The sequence below is a fragment of the Ascaphus truei genome, chromosome 8 (assembly GCF_040206685.1).
Source record: "Ascaphus truei isolate aAscTru1 chromosome 8, aAscTru1.hap1, whole genome shotgun sequence".
In the NCBI taxonomy this organism is placed as follows: domain Eukaryota; kingdom Metazoa; phylum Chordata; class Amphibia; order Anura; family Ascaphidae; genus Ascaphus; species Ascaphus truei.
Genome location: NC_134490.1, coordinates 34610637 through 34629017, shown reverse-complemented (window position 1 = coordinate 34629017; position 18381 = coordinate 34610637). Strand labels below are relative to the sequence as shown.

Below are 18381 nucleotides of genomic sequence, written 5' to 3'. Positions count from 1 at the left end.
TTTGCTTGCAGAGGGGGACAGCAATGCATTGCTTAATAGAATCATGAATACCTTCCTGCGGTATGCAGAGCCTGTGGTGACCATTAATGGTCCTTGTGTGTATGGCTGTCTTCTGTACTTAGTCTGTGTTGTCATTGAGTAAAGAGCTGGGAAGCCAAACTTCCGTCTCCACCACTCACATTTCAGCTGTATGTCAAATCCCCAGCTCCTTGTGTCTGTGTTTTTATAGCTGATGGGTATGCATGATCGAAGATGGTTAAGTACCTGTCGCAAAGAGCTCACACTCTAATAGAAATTCGGGACATCAGCTAAGGAGCACTTGCTCCCCCCACTCTACCCATTCGCCTACCTAATGTGAATTCTATTAGATCCTAGTTCCCCCTTGCGTGTCTGTTCCAAATAGCATTGGATTCCTTTACTGTGTTGGCATCTACCACCAAACTACTGCATTGATTCACTCAATACCCTTTAGTAAAATAGGACTAATGCACATCTCCTCTGAACCTTCCAGCTTTAGAGCATGACCTCTTGTTCTAGCACTTCTCTTTCTCTGAAATATGCTTCTATACTGCAAATGTAAACAACGCTGATACTAATACTTCATTTGAGGAATAACAAGTAGATGATGAGACATTTTAGATGACTGACATCCCAGGGACAGTGCCCTCCAATGTAAGCACAGTGCAGTCTCCTACTGAATGGGACCTCTTTTGATTGAGTGACACTGCCCTCCTTTTGTGAGCTTTCACTACCTTGAGTGTGTTATTAGTATACAGGTGCCTATCGTTCTGGTGTACAATGCTGCCCTGAAGTGTACAATGGCATTTTTGTTATTTGAGGCCCAGCTAGGTGCTTGGGTGAGGGTTTTATACCTTCTATCTCAAAATGTCTGACATCTCACAATCTCCCTGTCCAGCTGTGTGATAGGGACACAGACAGGAAAAGGGATGGGAATAGACAGTCAATGTGAAAGAGCAGATGAGGCAGAGACCAGGAAGAAAGGGGACAAAAATAAATAAGGATTGTTTCAAAACATGGACAGTTGTGATATGACATTGATGCTTCCTTAGTGTGTGCTAGGAGAGGAAAGAGTTAATTGTCTGCCTTTGTATAAGCCCGCCCCATTGAGCAGACAGCCCCCCCCCTCCCTAGTGAAAGATGAGTAAGGGGAATAATGACTTTGGAAAGCAGTCAACTGCAGATAGTAAGGGGTTAAAATATAAACATGTTTTCTCGTGTAGGTAGACATGGAGTGACTGAGGCTGCGCTTATAGTGCCCGGCGCCGCAACATCGCTCCAAAACAAATCAATTGAATCCGTCGCATGCGCTTATAGTAAGCACGACGGAGCAACCAAAAATTTTGAAGCCGTTTAAATTTGATATTTTTTTAGAGACAGACACCACATGTGACTCTCTAAACCAATCAAAGAGCGCTGCCCTCCTCGGTGCCGTCACTGGCCTTGTCGCCAGTGACGTCACTTAAAACTAAGGCTGCGTCCATAGAGGGGGGGAGCAGTGCTGAACCGCGCTGACGCTGAGGGCGCGATCGGGAGGCGGGGCAGTGACGTCGCTGGGCCAATCGCCCGCGACGCACTAACGTCACGGCGCTGTGATGTTGACGCTGCTTCGCGCTGATTGGATGTTTTCAGCCGACAGCGCGCTGAAAAACAGCCTCAGCACGCCTGCGGACGCTCGCGTGAGCCCCCTCTAAAGACATCCTCATTGAGGATGCAGGGGCTCAGCGCGGAGCGTTCGCACGGCTCAGCGCTGCTTGTCCTTCTATGGACGTTAACTTACGGCGACTGGTGACGTCATCGGTCGCGTCGCCGGCACTATAAACGCGGCCTGAGACGGGTACAGAGACCTGCAGGGGCAAGTGACAGAAATAACAGGGGACGCCAAGATGGAAGTAACTGTCTTGTAGACATGTTGAGAAAGTGACAGAGACACAGGTGCAGACATTTATTTATTTATAAAATATTTTACCAGGAAGTAATACATTGAGAGGTACCTCTCGTTTTCAAGTATGTCCTGTGTACAGACATGACACAGACGTGCAAACAGGAGAGGAGGCACCTGGCTATATAGAGGGAAAGCAGCGTGCATACAGGAATGCGATAAACACGGGTAGAGAGAGAGGGTGACAGTGACAGGAAGAGAGGACAGCCCCACACACACCTGCTTTACCCTGACACCCCCTGTCCGAGGGGGTGGGTAGTGAGTCCCTGCATGTTGCCGTTACCCCCTCCCCACCATGTGCACACTTGTCCCCTCTCCCCTGTTTGTTTCAGACGTGGCAGGGAGCGCTGCCCTGGGGTGGGGGAGGGAGGGCAGGGGCTGTCTCTCCCTGGCGTCTCGCGCGTGGGGTGGGTTGAGGGGGGGGCGGGAGGTGGCTCTGTGCGAAGGGGGCAGCTGCTCCTTTAAGAGAAGGGAGTACCCCTCACGTCCTCATAGAAACCAGGAAGGGATCAGCGGAGCAGAAGCATACGGGCTCTGCACATACAGTTACAGTACGGCAGTGTGAGGGGGCTCTGCTACCTCCCCGCAGCAGGTAGGCACCCACGCGCTCCCCCTCCCTTTTCCCCTGCACCACCCTAAAGGTGGAGAGGAGGCCACAACCCAGCTCCTTAGGGTTGGGGGCGGGGGAGGATTGTGCATTATTGATAATTTTTCTGACAGGGGTACTCTGGCAGTGAAAGGGTTAATAGTGGGACTCAAGTCTTGCAATGCACTTCAACCAACTTTATTGACGAGATGTGCAGACGCTGTCTCTAATATATATATATATATATATATATATATATATATACATACATACACAATATTTTTTATATAGGGCACCTCTGCGCTCTGTCAGTGGGTGCGTGGGAAGGGTTCGCAGTGAGATGGGGGACACCCCTGTTTTTCTGGTTATGAGGTGGGGTTTATTTGTATTGAGTATTGTGGATTGGGGGGGGGGGAGATGCACACCCCCTCCCGCTTGCACGCGCGCGCTCAGTGTTTTTCCTGCTCAGTGCATACGTTGATACTTGGCTACAGCCTAGTGGGGGGCAGGAAGGCTAGAGGGGGGGGAGGGAGGGGCAGATAGAGAAGAGAGGGGGCAGCTGGGGCTTGTAGTCCCCCCACCCACGTTAAGCTGCAGGTGGAAGGGGCTGGTGGACTGCGTTTCCCAGGGTGCAGTGCATGAAGGGGTGGTAAGGCTGGGTCAATGGTAGGCCGGAGCTGCCTGAGTGCTCAGATGGGCAACCAATTGGAGTAAAAAAGGGGCGGGATCAAGGGCTGGTCACAAGTGTCTGACAGTTCCTGTTTCTTGTGTGGCTGGTTAACCCTTCCCCTGCTATAGAGATCTGCAGAACATTGCACTGACCAGCATCACTATGCAGGGAAGGGTTAACCCCGTCCCTGCTGTAGAAATATACAGATCCTTGCGTGGGGCGGGAGAGATTAACCCCTCCGCTGCCTACAGCGCAGCTCTGTCACTGCAGACGTTCACCTGGGGCTTCGTGCAGAGCATTGCGCACACACTCGGGCTCTGTTAACCCCTTCCCGGCCGCAAGAGTATCGCTCAGTCTGGGAGAGCCCAGTCGCACCAAGTGTCACGACAGGCTGTTAACTGTTTCATGTGCTGACAAGGCCTTGCTGGGGAGTAATGGGATGCACCCACCCCTGCTAAGGGGGCAGTGGGGCATCTCGCCAAGACGGGGTGCGAGTGGCCTGCAACTGTTGTCCGTACAGCTATATATCTGTGTGTGTGTGTGTATATATATATATATATTTATTATTTATTATTTATATGATTGTCACGTATTTTACTGCTGTGAAGCGCTATGTACATTAATGGCGCTATATAAATAAAGACATACATATATATATATATATAAGCAATGCAATGCAGACCCCTATGTTAATAGCTACCCTCCTCCTTGACTGTGCCACCAAACCCACGCAAGCAGCTAAAGCTGTACCAGGCTCCCGGGTCAGCCTGTACTTATCCAGAGGCTCATACATGACCAAGGACTGGCACATGGGGAGGAGGGTGAATGCATGCCCCCCTCAAGCTCCCAGACATTTAGTTGCCGGCTCTGAGCTCTGCCCTCCCCCTCCCCTCACCCCAGCGCGGGAAGCACAAGGCCCCACCTCGGCGTAGCAGAGTGGGTGGGTGGGGGATGGCAAGGTGCCAATCTGCCAGTGACTGTTCCGTGTGTGTGTCCCTGAGCTCAGCGCCTTCCTGCTGTGGGGGAGCAGCTGGACCCTGCTACAGACACAGGTGTGCATGCTGGAATAGCAGAGGAGGCTGCATGGGGTGATGGGAAGTTCCAGAGCTGAGTGTGCACCCAGGGGAGGTCTGTGCAGAAAAAGCAGAGCGGGCTGCAGAGCCGTGCTGTGCCAGGTCACTGTGAGGTGCCGTGACAGAGCGCTGTATGTGGTGGTGGATAGGAAGGAGGTTGTGTCTCAGGTCATGTTGAGGTCCAGTGGCAGTGTGCACTGTGTGGAAGGGGTGATAGTGTCCCAGGTTATGTTGAGCGCTGTGAGTGTGTGCGTGTTAGGAGGGGGTGGGGATTGTGCCCCAGGTCAAGTTGAGGCTCAGTGGCAGAGCACTGCTTGTATGTATGTGTGTGGGGGGGGGGGGGTAGGGGGGGTTGTCCTAGGTCATGTTCAACCTCGGTGGCAGAGCACTTTGTGTGAGGGTTTTAGTGCTCCAGGTAATTTTGAGGTTCAGTGGCAGAGCGCTGTGTGTGATGGTGTCCTAGGTAATGTTACGGCTCAGTGGCAGAGTGCTGTGTGTGTGGGGGGGGGGATGGGTGATCCTGTGTCCGAGGTCATGTTGGGGTTCAGTGGCAGAGTGCTGTGTGTCTGGGAGAGGGGGGGTTGTGTCCCAGTTCATGTTCAAGCTCAGTGGCAGAGTGCTGTGTGTGTGGGGGATGATCCTGTGTCCGAGGTCATGTTGGGGTTCAGTGGCAGAGTGCTGTGTGTCTGGGAGAGGGGGGGTTGTGTCCCAGTTCATGTTCAAGCTCAGTGGCAGAGTGCTGTGTGTGTGGGGGATGATCCTGTGTCCGAGGTCATGTTGGGGTTCAGTGGCAGAGTGCTGTGTGTCTGGGAGAGGGGGGGGTTGTGTCCCAGTTCATGTTCAAGCTCAGTGGCAGAGTGCTGTGTGTGTGGGGGATGATCCTGTGTCCGAGGTCATGTTGGTGTTCAGTGGCAGTGAGCTGTGTATGGTGGGTGTTGCAGACAGGGAGTGTTCCCTGGCACTGCCCCCCTGTCTCAGGCTTGGGGGGATATCTCTGGCACACGTCACCCTGTGAGCAGCACAGGGAGGGGCAGTGGGTTTCGAGGCGTGATATGGGCAGGCAGCGAGTCTTACGGGGTGGAAAGGGGATAAGGGAAGCGACGCTTTGCAGTCTGCTGGAGGTGTATATAGATACTCAGTATAATTATACTGCGCAGCATGTTCATTATCAGTGTATAGATACTCCGCATCATTATACAGTGCAGTGTGTTCATTATTATTGTATAGAGATACTAAGCATCATTATACAGCTCGTTCATTATTATTGTATGGAGATACTCAGCATCATTATACAGCTCGTTCATTATTATTGTATAAAGATACTCAGCATCATTATACAGCTCGTTCATTATTATTGTATAAAGATACTCAGCATCATTATACAGCTCGGCGTGTTCATTATCAGTGTATAGATGCCCTGCTTAATTATACAGTGCAGCATGTACATTATCAGTGTATAGAGATACTCAGCATCATTGTACAGCACGTGATGTTCGTTATCACTATAAAGATACGCTACATAATTATACAGTACCGCGTATTCATCATCAGTGTGTAATTACTTAGTATTATTATACAGTGCATCGTGTTCATTATCAATGTATACAGATACTCATCACCATTGTACAGTGCAGCGTGTTCATTATCATCGTATAGGGGCACTGAAAAAAAATATACAGAGCAGCATGTTGAATGTAAATATTTTATAAATAAATACATGTTCATTATCAGTGTACAGTATAGAGCTACTCTACATCATTATACAGTGCAACATTTTCATTATCAATATATAGTGATACTCAACAGCATTATACATTGTAGCGTCTATTATCAGTGTATAGAGATACTCTCCATCATTATACAATGCAGTATTATCAGTGTATAGATACTCGGCATCATTATACACTGCAGTTTGTTCATCATCAGTGTATAGAGCTACTTATCATCAGTATACCGCGCAGCGTGTTCATTATAAATGTATAGATATATTCGGCAACATTGGGCAGTGCTCAGTATTCATACCTGGGGTGGGGGAATCTAGGTACTTTCCCTTAGGTGTCCCCCTGGCACAGCTCGGCATGCAGTGAGTGATGTATTAGCCGTGGGTGCCCTATCCCTGGAACGGAGTTGGACTTTCGGACCTAAACGTAAGAAAATAGGTGACAAGCTTGCTATACATATGATAGGGTGGGATACACAGGCAGGGGTGGCTTTATTGTGGTAAGCACTTTTACTGCCCCTAACTGCTCCATTTACCCTTTCCGTGCCACACGCCACCCCGGAAATGAAGAGTTTAGTCATGATTATTGTTTAACTTCAGTTTGTAACCAGATTAACTGGAACTTTAATGAGGGAAGTTAATTAGGGTTCATATAACATGGAAAGATATAAGAATTCTGCGCTGTGTGGGTAATGCCCGCTGGGGTATGTGATGCTGTGTAATGCCCGCTGGGGTATGTGATGCTGTGTAATGCCCGCTGGGGTATGTGATCCTGTTTAATGCCCGCTGCTGTATGTGATCATATATAATGCCCACTGCTGTATGTGATCATATATAATGCCCGCTGGTGTATGTGATCATATATAATGCCCGCTGCTGTATGTGATCCTGTGTAATGCCCGCTGCTGTATGTGATCCTGTGTAATGCCCGCTGCTGTATGTGATCATATATAATGCCCACTGCTGTATGTGATCATATATAATGCCCGCTGGTGTATGTGATCCTATGTAATGCCCGTTGGGGTTTGTAATACAGTACTGTGTATTTCCCGCTGCTGTATGTGATCCTGTGTAATTCCCGCTAGTATATGTGATCCTGTGTAATGCCCGCTGCTGTATGTGATCGTATATCATGCCCGCTGCTGTATGTGATCGTATATCATGCCCGCTGGTGTATGTAATCCTGTGTAATTCCCATGGGGGTATGTGATCTTGTGTAATGCCCGCTGGTGTATGTGATCCTGTGTAATGCCCGCTGGTGTATGTGATGCTGCGTAATGCCTGCTGGTGTATGTGATCCTATGTAATGCCCACTGGGGTATGTGTTCCTGTGTAATGCCCGCTGCTGTATGTGATGCTGTGTAATGCCCGCTGGTGTATGTGATCCTGTGTAATGCCCGCTGGTGTATGTGATACTGTGTAATGCCCGCTGGTGTATGTGATCCTGTGTAATGCCTGCTGGGGTATATGATCCTTTGAATGCCCACGGAGGTATGTGATCCTGTGTAATTCCCGCTAGTGTATGTGATCCTGTGTAATCCCCGCTGGGGTATATGATCCTTTGAATGCCCACGGAGGTATGTGATCCTGTGTAATGCCCGCTGCTGTATGTGGTGTATATAATCCTGTGTAATTCCCGTGGGGGTATGTGATCCTGTGTAATGCCCGCTGCTGTATGTGATCGTATATAATGCCCGCTGGTGTATATAATCCTGTGTAATTCTCGTGGGGGTATGTGATCCTATGTAATGCCCACTGGGGTATGTGATCCTATGTAATGCCTGCTGGTGTATGTGATTTTATGTAATCCTATATAATGCTCGATGGTGTATGTGATGCTGTGCAATGCCCGCTAGTGTATGTAATACTGTGTAATGCCCGCTGGTGTATGTAATACTGTGTAATGCCCGCTGGTGTATGTAATACTGTGTAATGCCCGCTGGTGAATGTAATACTGTGTAATGCCCGCTGGTGAATGTAATACTGTGTAATGCCCGCTGGTGTATGTAATACTGTGTAATGCCCGCTGGTGTATGTGATACTGTGTAATGCCCGCTGGTGTATGTAATACTGTGTAATCCTCGCTGGTGTATGTGATCCTGTGTTATGCCCGCTGGTGTATGTGTTCCAATGTAATGCCCGCTGGTGTTTGTGATCCTTTATGATGCCCGCTGGTGTATGTGATTCTGTGTGATACCCGCTGGTGTGTATGATCCTATGTAATGCCCACTGGTGTATGTGATCCAATGTAATGCCCGCTGGGGTATGTGAACATGTGTAATGCCCACTGGTGTATGTGATCCTATGTAATGCCCGCTGGGGTATGTGATCCTGTGTAATTCCCGCTGGGGTATGTGAACCTGTATAATGCCCTCTGGGGTATGTAATCCTGTGTAAAACCAGCTGGTGTATATGATCCTTTGAATGCACACGGAGGTATGTGATGCTGTGTAATTCCCGCGGGGGGGTATGTGATCCTATGTAATGCCTGCTGGGGTATGTGATCCTATGTAATGCCCGCTGGAGTATGTGATCCTATGTAATGCCCACTGGGGTATGTGATCCTGTTTAATTCCCGCTGGGGTATGTGATCCTATGTAATGCCCACTGGGGTATGTGATCCTGTGTAATTCCCGCTGGGGTATGTGATCCTATGTAATGCCCACTGGGGTATGTGATCCTGTGTAATTCCTGTTGGTGTATGTGATCCTGTGTAATGCCTGTTGGTGTATGTGATCCTGTGTAAATGACCTGCTGGTATATGTGCCCTTTGTAATGCCTGCTGGTGAATGAAATACTGTGTAATGCCCGCTGGTGTATGTGATATTATGTAATCCTATATAATGTCCGCTGGTGTATGTAATACTGTGTAATGCCCACTGGTGAATGTAATACTGTGTAATGCCCGCTGGTGTATGAAATACTGTGTAATGCCCGCTGGTGTATGTGATATTATGTAATCCTATATAATGCCCGCTGGTGTATGTAATACTGTGTAATGCCCACTGGTGAATGTAATACTGTGTAATGCCCGCTGGTGTATGTAATACTGTGTAGTGCCCGCTGGTGTATGTAATACTGTGTAATGCCCGCTGGTGAATGTAATACTGTGTAATGCCCGCTGGTGTATGTAATACTGTGTAATGCCCGCTGGTGTATGTAATACTGTGTAATGCCCGCTGGTGTATGTAATACTGTGTAATGCCCGCTGGTGTATGTAATACTGTGTAATGCCCGCTGGTGTATGTGATATTATGTAATCCTATATAATGCCCGCTGGTGTATGTAATACTGTGTAATGCCCGCTGGTGTATGTAATACTGTGTAATGCCCGCTGGTGTATGTAATACTGTGTAATGCCCGCTGGTGTATGTAATACTGTGTAATGCCCGCTGGTGAATGTAATACTGTGTAATGCCTGCTGGTGTATGTAATACTGTGTAATGCCCGCTGGTGAATGTAATACTGTGTAATGCCCGCTGGTGTATGTAATACTGTGTAATGCCCGCTGGTGTATGTAATACTGTGTAGTGCCCGCTGGTGTATGTAATACTGTGTAATGCCCGCTGGTGTATGTAATACTGTGTAATGCCCTCTGGTGTATGTAATACTGTGTAATGCCCGCTGGTGTATGTTATCCCGTGTAATGCTAGTACTGTTCAATGCAGTTGGTGAGATGTGGGGGAAATGTTAGGACTACAAGTCCCAGGATGCAGTTGGAGGAGGCGTATTGGAACAGTGTGCAGATGAGGGAGGGGGGGAGGGCACACAATGGGAATTCTGTGTCCCTCTATGATGTCTTGTGATTCGGACTTCTGTCCAACTCTCTTCTGTTCTGCCACCTCTGCTAGACCCTGCACACAGCCGAAGTGTATGTGTGTAACTGTGCACACATCCTATGTATTCCGTCCTTGTCACGGTGCTTCTCTCTGAGATAACTGTCCCAAAACTCCAGCCCCATCACATTTGTGGTTTAAAAGTTTTGGCCCTCTAAATATGGACAACACTTGGAGAGAAACAGGAACATGTCAACATGTCCCCCCCCTCCGGAGCCCTCGTTCTCCACCTCCCTTCCCCATTATATCTCTCTCTTTTACGCCCCCCTTGACCCTCTTATTCTCCCACTTACTCTGTGTCCTCCCTCTCTCCCCCCCCCCCCATACCTTTATATTCCCAGTTCCCTCTATCTCCTTGTCCGCTTTCACGTCCAGTCTCTATAGCCCTCTTCTCACCCCCTCTCTTTGCTCTCCCACTCTACCCTTCTCACTCTTTTCCTCTGTCTTCCCCCTCCACCTCCACCACCCTCTCTTTGCACTCTCCATCTCCCCCCTCTCTCTGCCCCCTCCACCCCCCACCCTCTGTCTGCATTCTCCACCCCCCACCCTCTACCTCCCACCCTCTCTCTGCACCCTCAACCTCCCCCACCATCTCTCTGCATCCTTCACCCCCTCTTTCTCTACATCCTCGACCCCTGACCCTCTCTCTGCACCCTCCACCCCTCACCCTCTTCTCTGTCCCCTCCACCTCCTCTTTCTGACCCCACCCACTCTCACAACCTCTCTCTCCCTCCTGCTAGGGTCGGACCAGTATGGCGGGCTCTGCCGTCGACGGCCCCATCGGGATCCCGTTCCCTGACCACAGCTGCGACGTACTGTGCGCCCTGAATGGTCAGCGTCAGCGAGGGGAGCTATGCGATGTCCTTCTCCTGTGCCAGGGTCGGGACTTCCCTGCTCACCGCTCAGTGCTGGCGGCCTGCAGCCGCTACTTCCATCAGCTCTTCACCTCAGGCCCGGCCGCTGATCGTCTCACCGTCTACCAGCTGGACTTTGTGACGTCCGAGTCCCTGGCCGCCCTCCTGGACTTTGCCTACACGGCTACCCTGACGTTGAGCTCGGGCAACGTGGGCGAGATCCTGGATGCCTCGAGCTTGCTGGACATCAGTATGGTCCGGGACGTGTGTGCTGATCTTCTGGATGGGCCTTTCCTGGGGCAAAGGGACACAGAGAACATGGTTGACCCCGGAAACCTGGTGCGGGCGCAGGAGTACCTGGAGTACTTCCAGAGCAGGGGGCAGGCAGAGCAGGCAGGGAGCCCGTGGACCAGCCGTTGCCATCCGGAGGCCAGTGAGGAGCCGGTACCCAATGGGGGCGAGGGTTACCCCCAAACCCTGCCCGGTGATGGGCCGGATGGGCCGGAGGGGCAGCACCTGAACGAGTGGCAGGAGGGGGAAGATGAGCGGACTTATGTCCCCTCCCAGAACGGGCACTATGTGGTCCCCCTGGAAGAGGAGGAGGATGATGATGACGAGGAGGAAGAGGAGGAGGATGTAGGTGAGCCAGAGTCGCAGGATGCGGTGGATTCTCCCTTGCAGGGGGTAGTTGGGGGTCCCAGGTTGGAGGAGATGGACAGCCTGACGGCCAGCGCTCTGCTGCAGCACATGATGAGTGTGGCGCAGAGGGAGGGGGGGGAAAAGGAGGAGGGAGGAGAAGAGGGACTCATGGACTATTACTTGAAGTACTTCCGTGGCCCCCCGGAGGAGGGGGAGGAGGGGGAGGAGGTTGGGGGCGGGTACCCATCCTGGAGCCAGAAAGTGGAGAAGAAGATGAGGGCCAAAGCCTTCCAGAAGTGCCCCATCTGCGAGAAGGTCATTCAGGGGGCGGGGAAACTGCCCCGACACATCCGCACCCACACCGGGGAGAAACCGTACGAGTGCACCATCTGCAAGGTCCGCTTCACCAGGTAACCAGAGCCAGGCATGGGAGAGAGAGGCACTGCATATGTGTGAGCTTAGAAGAGGAAACACGGATGTGAAGGGCACTGTGATGGGATGGGCACACTGATAGGTACAGGGATGTAATGGGCACAATGATGGGCACTGTGATGTGATGGGCAATGATAGGTACAGGGATGTAATGGGCACACTGATAGGTACAGGGATGTAATGGGCACAATGATGGGCACTGTGATGTGATGGGCAATGATAGGTACAGGGATGTAATGGGCACACTGATAGGTACAGGGATGTAATGGGCACAATGATAGGTACAGGGATGTAATGGGCACAATGATAGGCACTGTGATGGGATGGGCACAATGATAGGCACTGTGATGTGATGGGCACAATGATAGGCACTGTGATGGGATGGGCACAATGATAGGCACTGTGATGTGATGGGCACAATGATAGGCACTGTGATGGGATGGGCACAATGATAGGCACTGTGATGAGATGGGCACTATGATAGGTACAGGGATGTAATGGGCACAATGATAGGCACTGTGATGTGATGGGCACAATGATGGGTACAGGGATGTAATGGGCACAATGATAGGTACAGGGATGTAATGGGCACAATGATAGGTACTGGGATGGGATGGGCACAATGATAGGCACTGTGATGAGATGGGCATAATGATAAGCACAGTGATGTGATGGGCACAATGATAGGCACTGTGATGTGATGGGCACAATGATGGGTACAGGGATGTAATGGGCACAATGATAGGTACAGGGATGTGATGGGCACAATGATAGGCACAGTGATGTGATGGGCACAATGATAGGTACAGGGATGTAATGGGCACAATGATAGGCACTGTGATGTGATGGGCACAATGATGGGTACAGGGATGTAATGGGCACAATGATAGGTACAGGGATGTAATGGGCACAATGATAGGTACTGGGATGGGATGGGCACAATGATAGGCACTGTGATGAGATGGGCATAATGATAAGCACAGTGATGTGATGGGCACAATGATAGGCACTGTGATGAGATGGGCATAATGATAAGCACAGTGATGTGATGGGCATAATGATAGGCACTGTGATGGGATGGGCATAATGATAAGCACTGTGATGTGATGGGCACAATGATAGGCACTGTGATGAGATGGGCATAATGATAAGCACTGTGATGAGATGGGCATAATGATAAGCACAGTGATGTGATGGGCATAATGATAGGCACTGTGATGAGATGGGCATAATGATAAGCACTGTGATGTGATGGGTACAATGATAGGTACAGGGATGTGATGGGCACAATGATAGGCACTGTGATGAGATGGGCATAATGATAAGCACTGTGATGTGATGGGCACAATGATAGGCACAGTGATGTGATGGGCACAATGATAGGCACAGGGATGTGATGGGCACAATGATAGGCACTGTGATGTGATGGGCACAATGATAGGTACAGGGATGTAATGGGCACAATGATAGGTACAGGGATGTAATGGGCACAATGATAGGTACTGGGATGGGATGGGCATAATGATAAGCACAGTGATGTGATGGGCACAATGATAGGCACTGTGATGAGATGGGCATAATGATAAGCACAGTGATGTGATGGGCATAATGATAGGCACTGTGATGGGATGGGTACAATGATAGGTACAGGGATGTGATGGGCACAATGATAGGCACTGTGATGAGATGGGCATAATGATAAGCACTGTGATGTGATGGGCACAATGATAGGCACAGTGATGTGATGGGCACAATGATAGGCACAGGGATGTGATGGGCACAATGATAGGCACTGTGATGTGATGGGCACAATGATAGGTACAGGGATGTAATGGGCACAATGATAGGTACAGGGATGTAATGGGCACAATGATAGGTACTGGGATGGGATGGGCACAATGATAGGCACTGTGATGAGATGGGCATAATGATAAGCACAGTGATGTGATGGGCACAATGATAGGCACTGTGATGAGATGGGCATAATGATAAGCACTGTGATGTGATGGGCATAATGATAGGCACTGTGATGGGATGGGCATAATGATAAGCACTGTGATGTGATGGGCACAATGATAGGCACTGTGATGAGATGGGCATAATGATAAGCACTGATGTGATGGGTACAATGATAGGTACAGGGATGTGATGGGCACAATGATAGGCACTGTGATGAGATGGGCATAATGATAGGCACTGTGATGAGATGGGCATAATGATAAGCACTGTGATGTGATGGGCACAATGATAGGCACAGTGATGTGATGGGCACAATGATAGGCACAGGGATGTGATGGGCACAATGATAGGCACTGTGATGTGATGGGCACAATGATAGGTACAGGGATGTAATGGGCACAATGATAGGTACAGGGATGTAATGGGCACAATGATAGGTACTGGGATGGGATGGGCACAATGATAGGCACTGTGATGAGATGGGCATAATGATAAGCACAGTGATGTGATGGGCACAATGATAGGCACTGTGATGAGATGGGCATAATGATAAGCACAGTGATGTGATGGGCACAATGATAGGCACTGTGATGGGATGGGCATAATGATAAGCACTGTGATGTGATGGGCACAATGATAGGCACTGTGATGAGATGGGCATAATGATAAGCACTGTGATGTGATGGGCACATTGATAGGCACAGTGATGTGATGGGCACAATGATAGGCACAGGGATGTGATGGGCATAATGATAGGCACTGTGATGTGATGGGCACAATGATAGGTACAGGGATGTAATGGGCACAATGATAGGTACAGGGATGGGATGGGCACAATGATAGGCACAGTGATGTGATGGGCATAATGATAAGCACAGTGATGTGATGGGCACAGTGATGTGATGACAGAATGATAGGCACAGTGATGTGATCGGCACAATGATAGGCACTGATGGGATGGGCACAATGATGTGATGGGCACACAGTGATTTGATGTGCATAATATTGAGCACAGTGATGTGATGGACACAGTGACAGGCACAGTGATGTGATGGGCACAATGATAGGCACTGATGGGATGGGCACAATGATGTGATGGGCACACAGTGATTTGATGTGCATAATATTGATCACAGTGATGTGATGGACACAGTGACAGGCACAGTGATGTGATGAGCACAATGATAGGCACAGTGATGGGATGGGCACAATGATACATACACACAGCACACTGATGAAAACACACACATCCCAGTTCCATGCCTGCTCTCTCTCCCTGGTTCTAGGGGTGTGAGGTGTGCCCTTGGCCTGAGTTTTATTCTCTCCCCCCTCCTCCCCCTCTCAAATCCTCTCTGCTCTGGCATTGAAAGCAGAAAAACTGCCTCACCCGGAGAGATACTGGGCCCAGCCCCAAGCCTGCACATGGGGAAGAATTCTTCTCTATATAGGACATCTACACATGCAGAGCAGTCATCAGGAATTATATACTCTGCTAGAGTCCTGTCCTATGTATTTATAGGAGATATTGCACAGTGCATGTGGTGTGTATATACAGCACAGTGCAATATGTATGCACATCTTAAAGCTGCAGTTCAGTCTTTTTTTTTTTTTAATTAATTAGTTCAATAGTTTCATGTGTGCAATCTCTAATTACCTAAAGAACTGCATAGCTGCCGGTCAATTCATTCTCCGTCTATTGATCGGCAAAGTTTGGCGACATCTTTAAATATGGGGAATGTAAATCGTTGCTATAGGAACAAGCATACTTGTTAAAATAGAATACAAGAAAATTGGTCTTTCATAGGTGTTTTTTTTTTTTTAAACAGAAAATGCTAAAAGTATTTTTTCTTACTACAGAACTGATTTATTAAAAAAAACCCACACATGCAGGATATTGCCTGAACTGCAGCTTTAATATATATGTATGCGTGTTTTTCTGTGCGTGTGTGTTGCCCCGCTGCTGCCCTCTGCTGGCTACTTATCTGTGTATCACACTTGTGTAGTTGCAAGTCTGGGGCTGGTGCCAGGGAACCACTCCCACTGCCAGCATGCTAATACCGTGCCAAGCACATGCATGGGCAAGACCGGGAGAAGGCGGGCAGCAAACACAGCAAGGGGGCAACAAACTCAGGGAGTGGCAGCAGATCCAGAGAAAGGGCAGCACACACTGGCACAGAGCAGCAGAAACGGGGAGGGGGCATCTATCCCTTTAACCTGTTCACCTGCACAGAATCAATATACTGAGCTACTGATAGAGCCACCTGTGCTGAAGCAGGGATATCTTGAAAACCTGACCTGTTGGTGGCTCTTGAGGACTGCAGTTGCCCACCCCCAAAATACAGCCACACTGAGAAATGTGCTGCTACGACCCAGCACTGAAAGAGACAAAAATACATTTAGAGTGTGTGTATGTGTGTGTGTGTGTGTGTGTGTGTATTAATTGCATTGCAGTGCAGCACTGAGGGGGTTATACAGGGTGCAGGATGTGTTAGCAGAGGTCGCATGGCTGACTGCTCTTGTCATGTCTCCCCCCCCACAGGCAGGACAAGCTGAAAGTGCACATGCGGAAGCACACGGGGGAGAAGCCATACCTGTGCCAGCAGTGTGGAGCCGCCTTTGCACACAACTACGACTTGAAGAACCACACGCGTGTGCACACGGGACTGCGGCCGTACCAGTGCCAGGCCTGCCACAAGACCTTTGTGCGCTCCGACCACCTGCACCGTCACCTCAAGAAGGATGGGTGCAACGGGATCCCCTCCCGCAGGGGTCGCAAGCCACGGGTCCGAGAGGGGGCTGCCCCCCTGCTCCCGCCCCCGGGCAATGGCAACGGGCCAGGAGGGGCACGGGGAGGGGGGGCAGCAGGGGGGGCATCCTAAAAGAAACCAAAAAAACTAGAAATGTATCTCTAAATCTCCAAATCCATATATATATACATATATATATATATATAAACTATATCAGGGGTGTCACAGGCCCAATTAGCACTATCCTCCCACAGGCTGGGGGCAGATATTTAGCACAGGGGTCGGTAGGAGGGGGCTGTATCCCTCCTGGTGGGGTATGAGCTGGGGATAGGGGAGGTGGGGGGTGTTTGGGGGAGATGTTTGTGTGTGTTTGGGGGGGGGGGAGGGGCGTTGCACTATCCTGGATTATCTCCTTCCAAAATTAAGCTTTGTGGAGAGCGGATGTTACACTGTTATTACACTTTGGATACACTGTATTCTGTAGTTATATTGTAGTTACATTTGGGACACTTCTGTAGTTACATTGTAGTTACATTTGGGATACACTTCTGTAGTTACATTGTAGTTACATTTGGGATACACTTCTGTAGTTACATTGTAGTTACATTTGGGATACACTTCTGTAGTTACATTGACTACACTTGGGATACACTGTTTGTATTCTGTAGTTACACTGTTATTACACTTGGGTTACGCTGTGTGTATTGTGTATTTACATTGTAATTATACTTAGGATACACTTTGAAGTGTAGTTACATGTAAGTTTGTTGTAGACTGTAATTACATTGTATTTATACAAGGGAGAGAACTATCAGGATAACACCCGGATCTACACTGCAGAAAACTGACTCTTAGGCTGCGCTTATAGTGCCGGCGACGCAAAACAAATGCATTGTCGCCGTCGCTTATAGTGCACGCGACAAAGCGACGGAACTACAGCGCTACCAGAAACCTGGTAGTCACTGATATTTGATTTTTGGAGAGACAGTCGCCACATGTGACTGCCTCTAAACCAATCACAGAGCGCCTATTGCACTCTGCCCTCCCCCTTGGTGACGTCACTGGCCTTGTCGCCAGCGACGTCGCTCAAACCTGAAATACAACTTTTGCGACGAGTGACGTCATCGGTCGCATCGCCGGCTGTATAAGCGCAGCCTTAGGGTGCACAGTCAGACACTACATTCTCAGCCCCTGCAGTTACACTGTTATTAAAGAGCCATGTGTCGCACTGACAGAGGTTTGCACATCTGTCTCTGCAAAATACATTGTAAGTACAGTCAGACAGAGATGCTCTGCTGAACTTCCTGCTGTGACGTTACATTGTAGGTTCCCCCGGATTCGCTGTGCAGTTACATTGTAATAATGTATCCATGCACACTGCAGTAACATGATAACTACCCATGAATAGACCCTACTGTTACACTGTGATTATCCATAAATACACTGCAGTGGCATTGCAAATTCCCCAGGGTATACTCTGGGTACATTGTAACTACCTATGAAATATATCCTGCACTTACATTGTAATTGGTAATAGAGATTCACTGTCACTACACAGAAGACACCCATACTACGTTTTCTTCATACTGTTAGCGTCCTTCAGTGGGAGCAGAGGAAGCATGTAATTACAATGTAATAACTAGTAATTACAGTGTAACAGCTGATCTTGTGACAGTGTGACCAGCGTGGTTGGGGTGTCAGAGGGCTGCAGCACGTCTCTTGAAACCTTAGCATATTGCTGGCAGTACAGGGGTTAATGGACTGGCCTATTAACCTTTTTCAGGGAGGAGGCTGCTAGAAAATGCACATTCCAGTTTCCCCAACCCAGGGGGGGTTGTCATTTTCACACCCGCCACAAGAGGGCAGCGCCAGCTCACACACCCCTCTCTCCCCAACACCCTGATT

At 49.3% G+C, this 18381-nt stretch overlaps 1 protein-coding gene across 3 annotated transcripts; it reads left to right on the top strand.

The window, feature by feature from the left end:
• The first annotated feature begins 2405 nt into the window (after positions 1–2405).
• ZBTB7A (zinc finger and BTB domain containing 7A) lies at positions 2406–16796 on the top strand. 3 transcript variants are annotated; one of them, XM_075611335.1, is made up of 4 exons: positions 2406–2552; positions 6331–6436; positions 10586–11748; positions 16269–16796. In XM_075611335.1, the coding sequence occupies exons 3-4, from the start codon at positions 10598–10600 to the stop codon at positions 16606–16608; spliced, it is 1491 nt and encodes a 496-aa protein (XP_075467450.1). In that variant the 5' UTR covers positions 2406–2552; positions 6331–6436; positions 10586–10597; the 3' UTR covers positions 16609–16796. The 3 variants fall into 3 exon arrangements, with proteins under 3 accessions (XP_075467450.1, XP_075467449.1, XP_075467451.1); XM_075611334.1 differs by lacking the exon at positions 6331–6436 and having other exon boundaries at positions 2407–2552; XM_075611336.1 differs by lacking the exons at positions 2406–2552; positions 6331–6436 and adding an exon at positions 3124–4268.
• The last annotated feature ends 1585 nt before the right edge of the window (positions 16797–18381 follow it).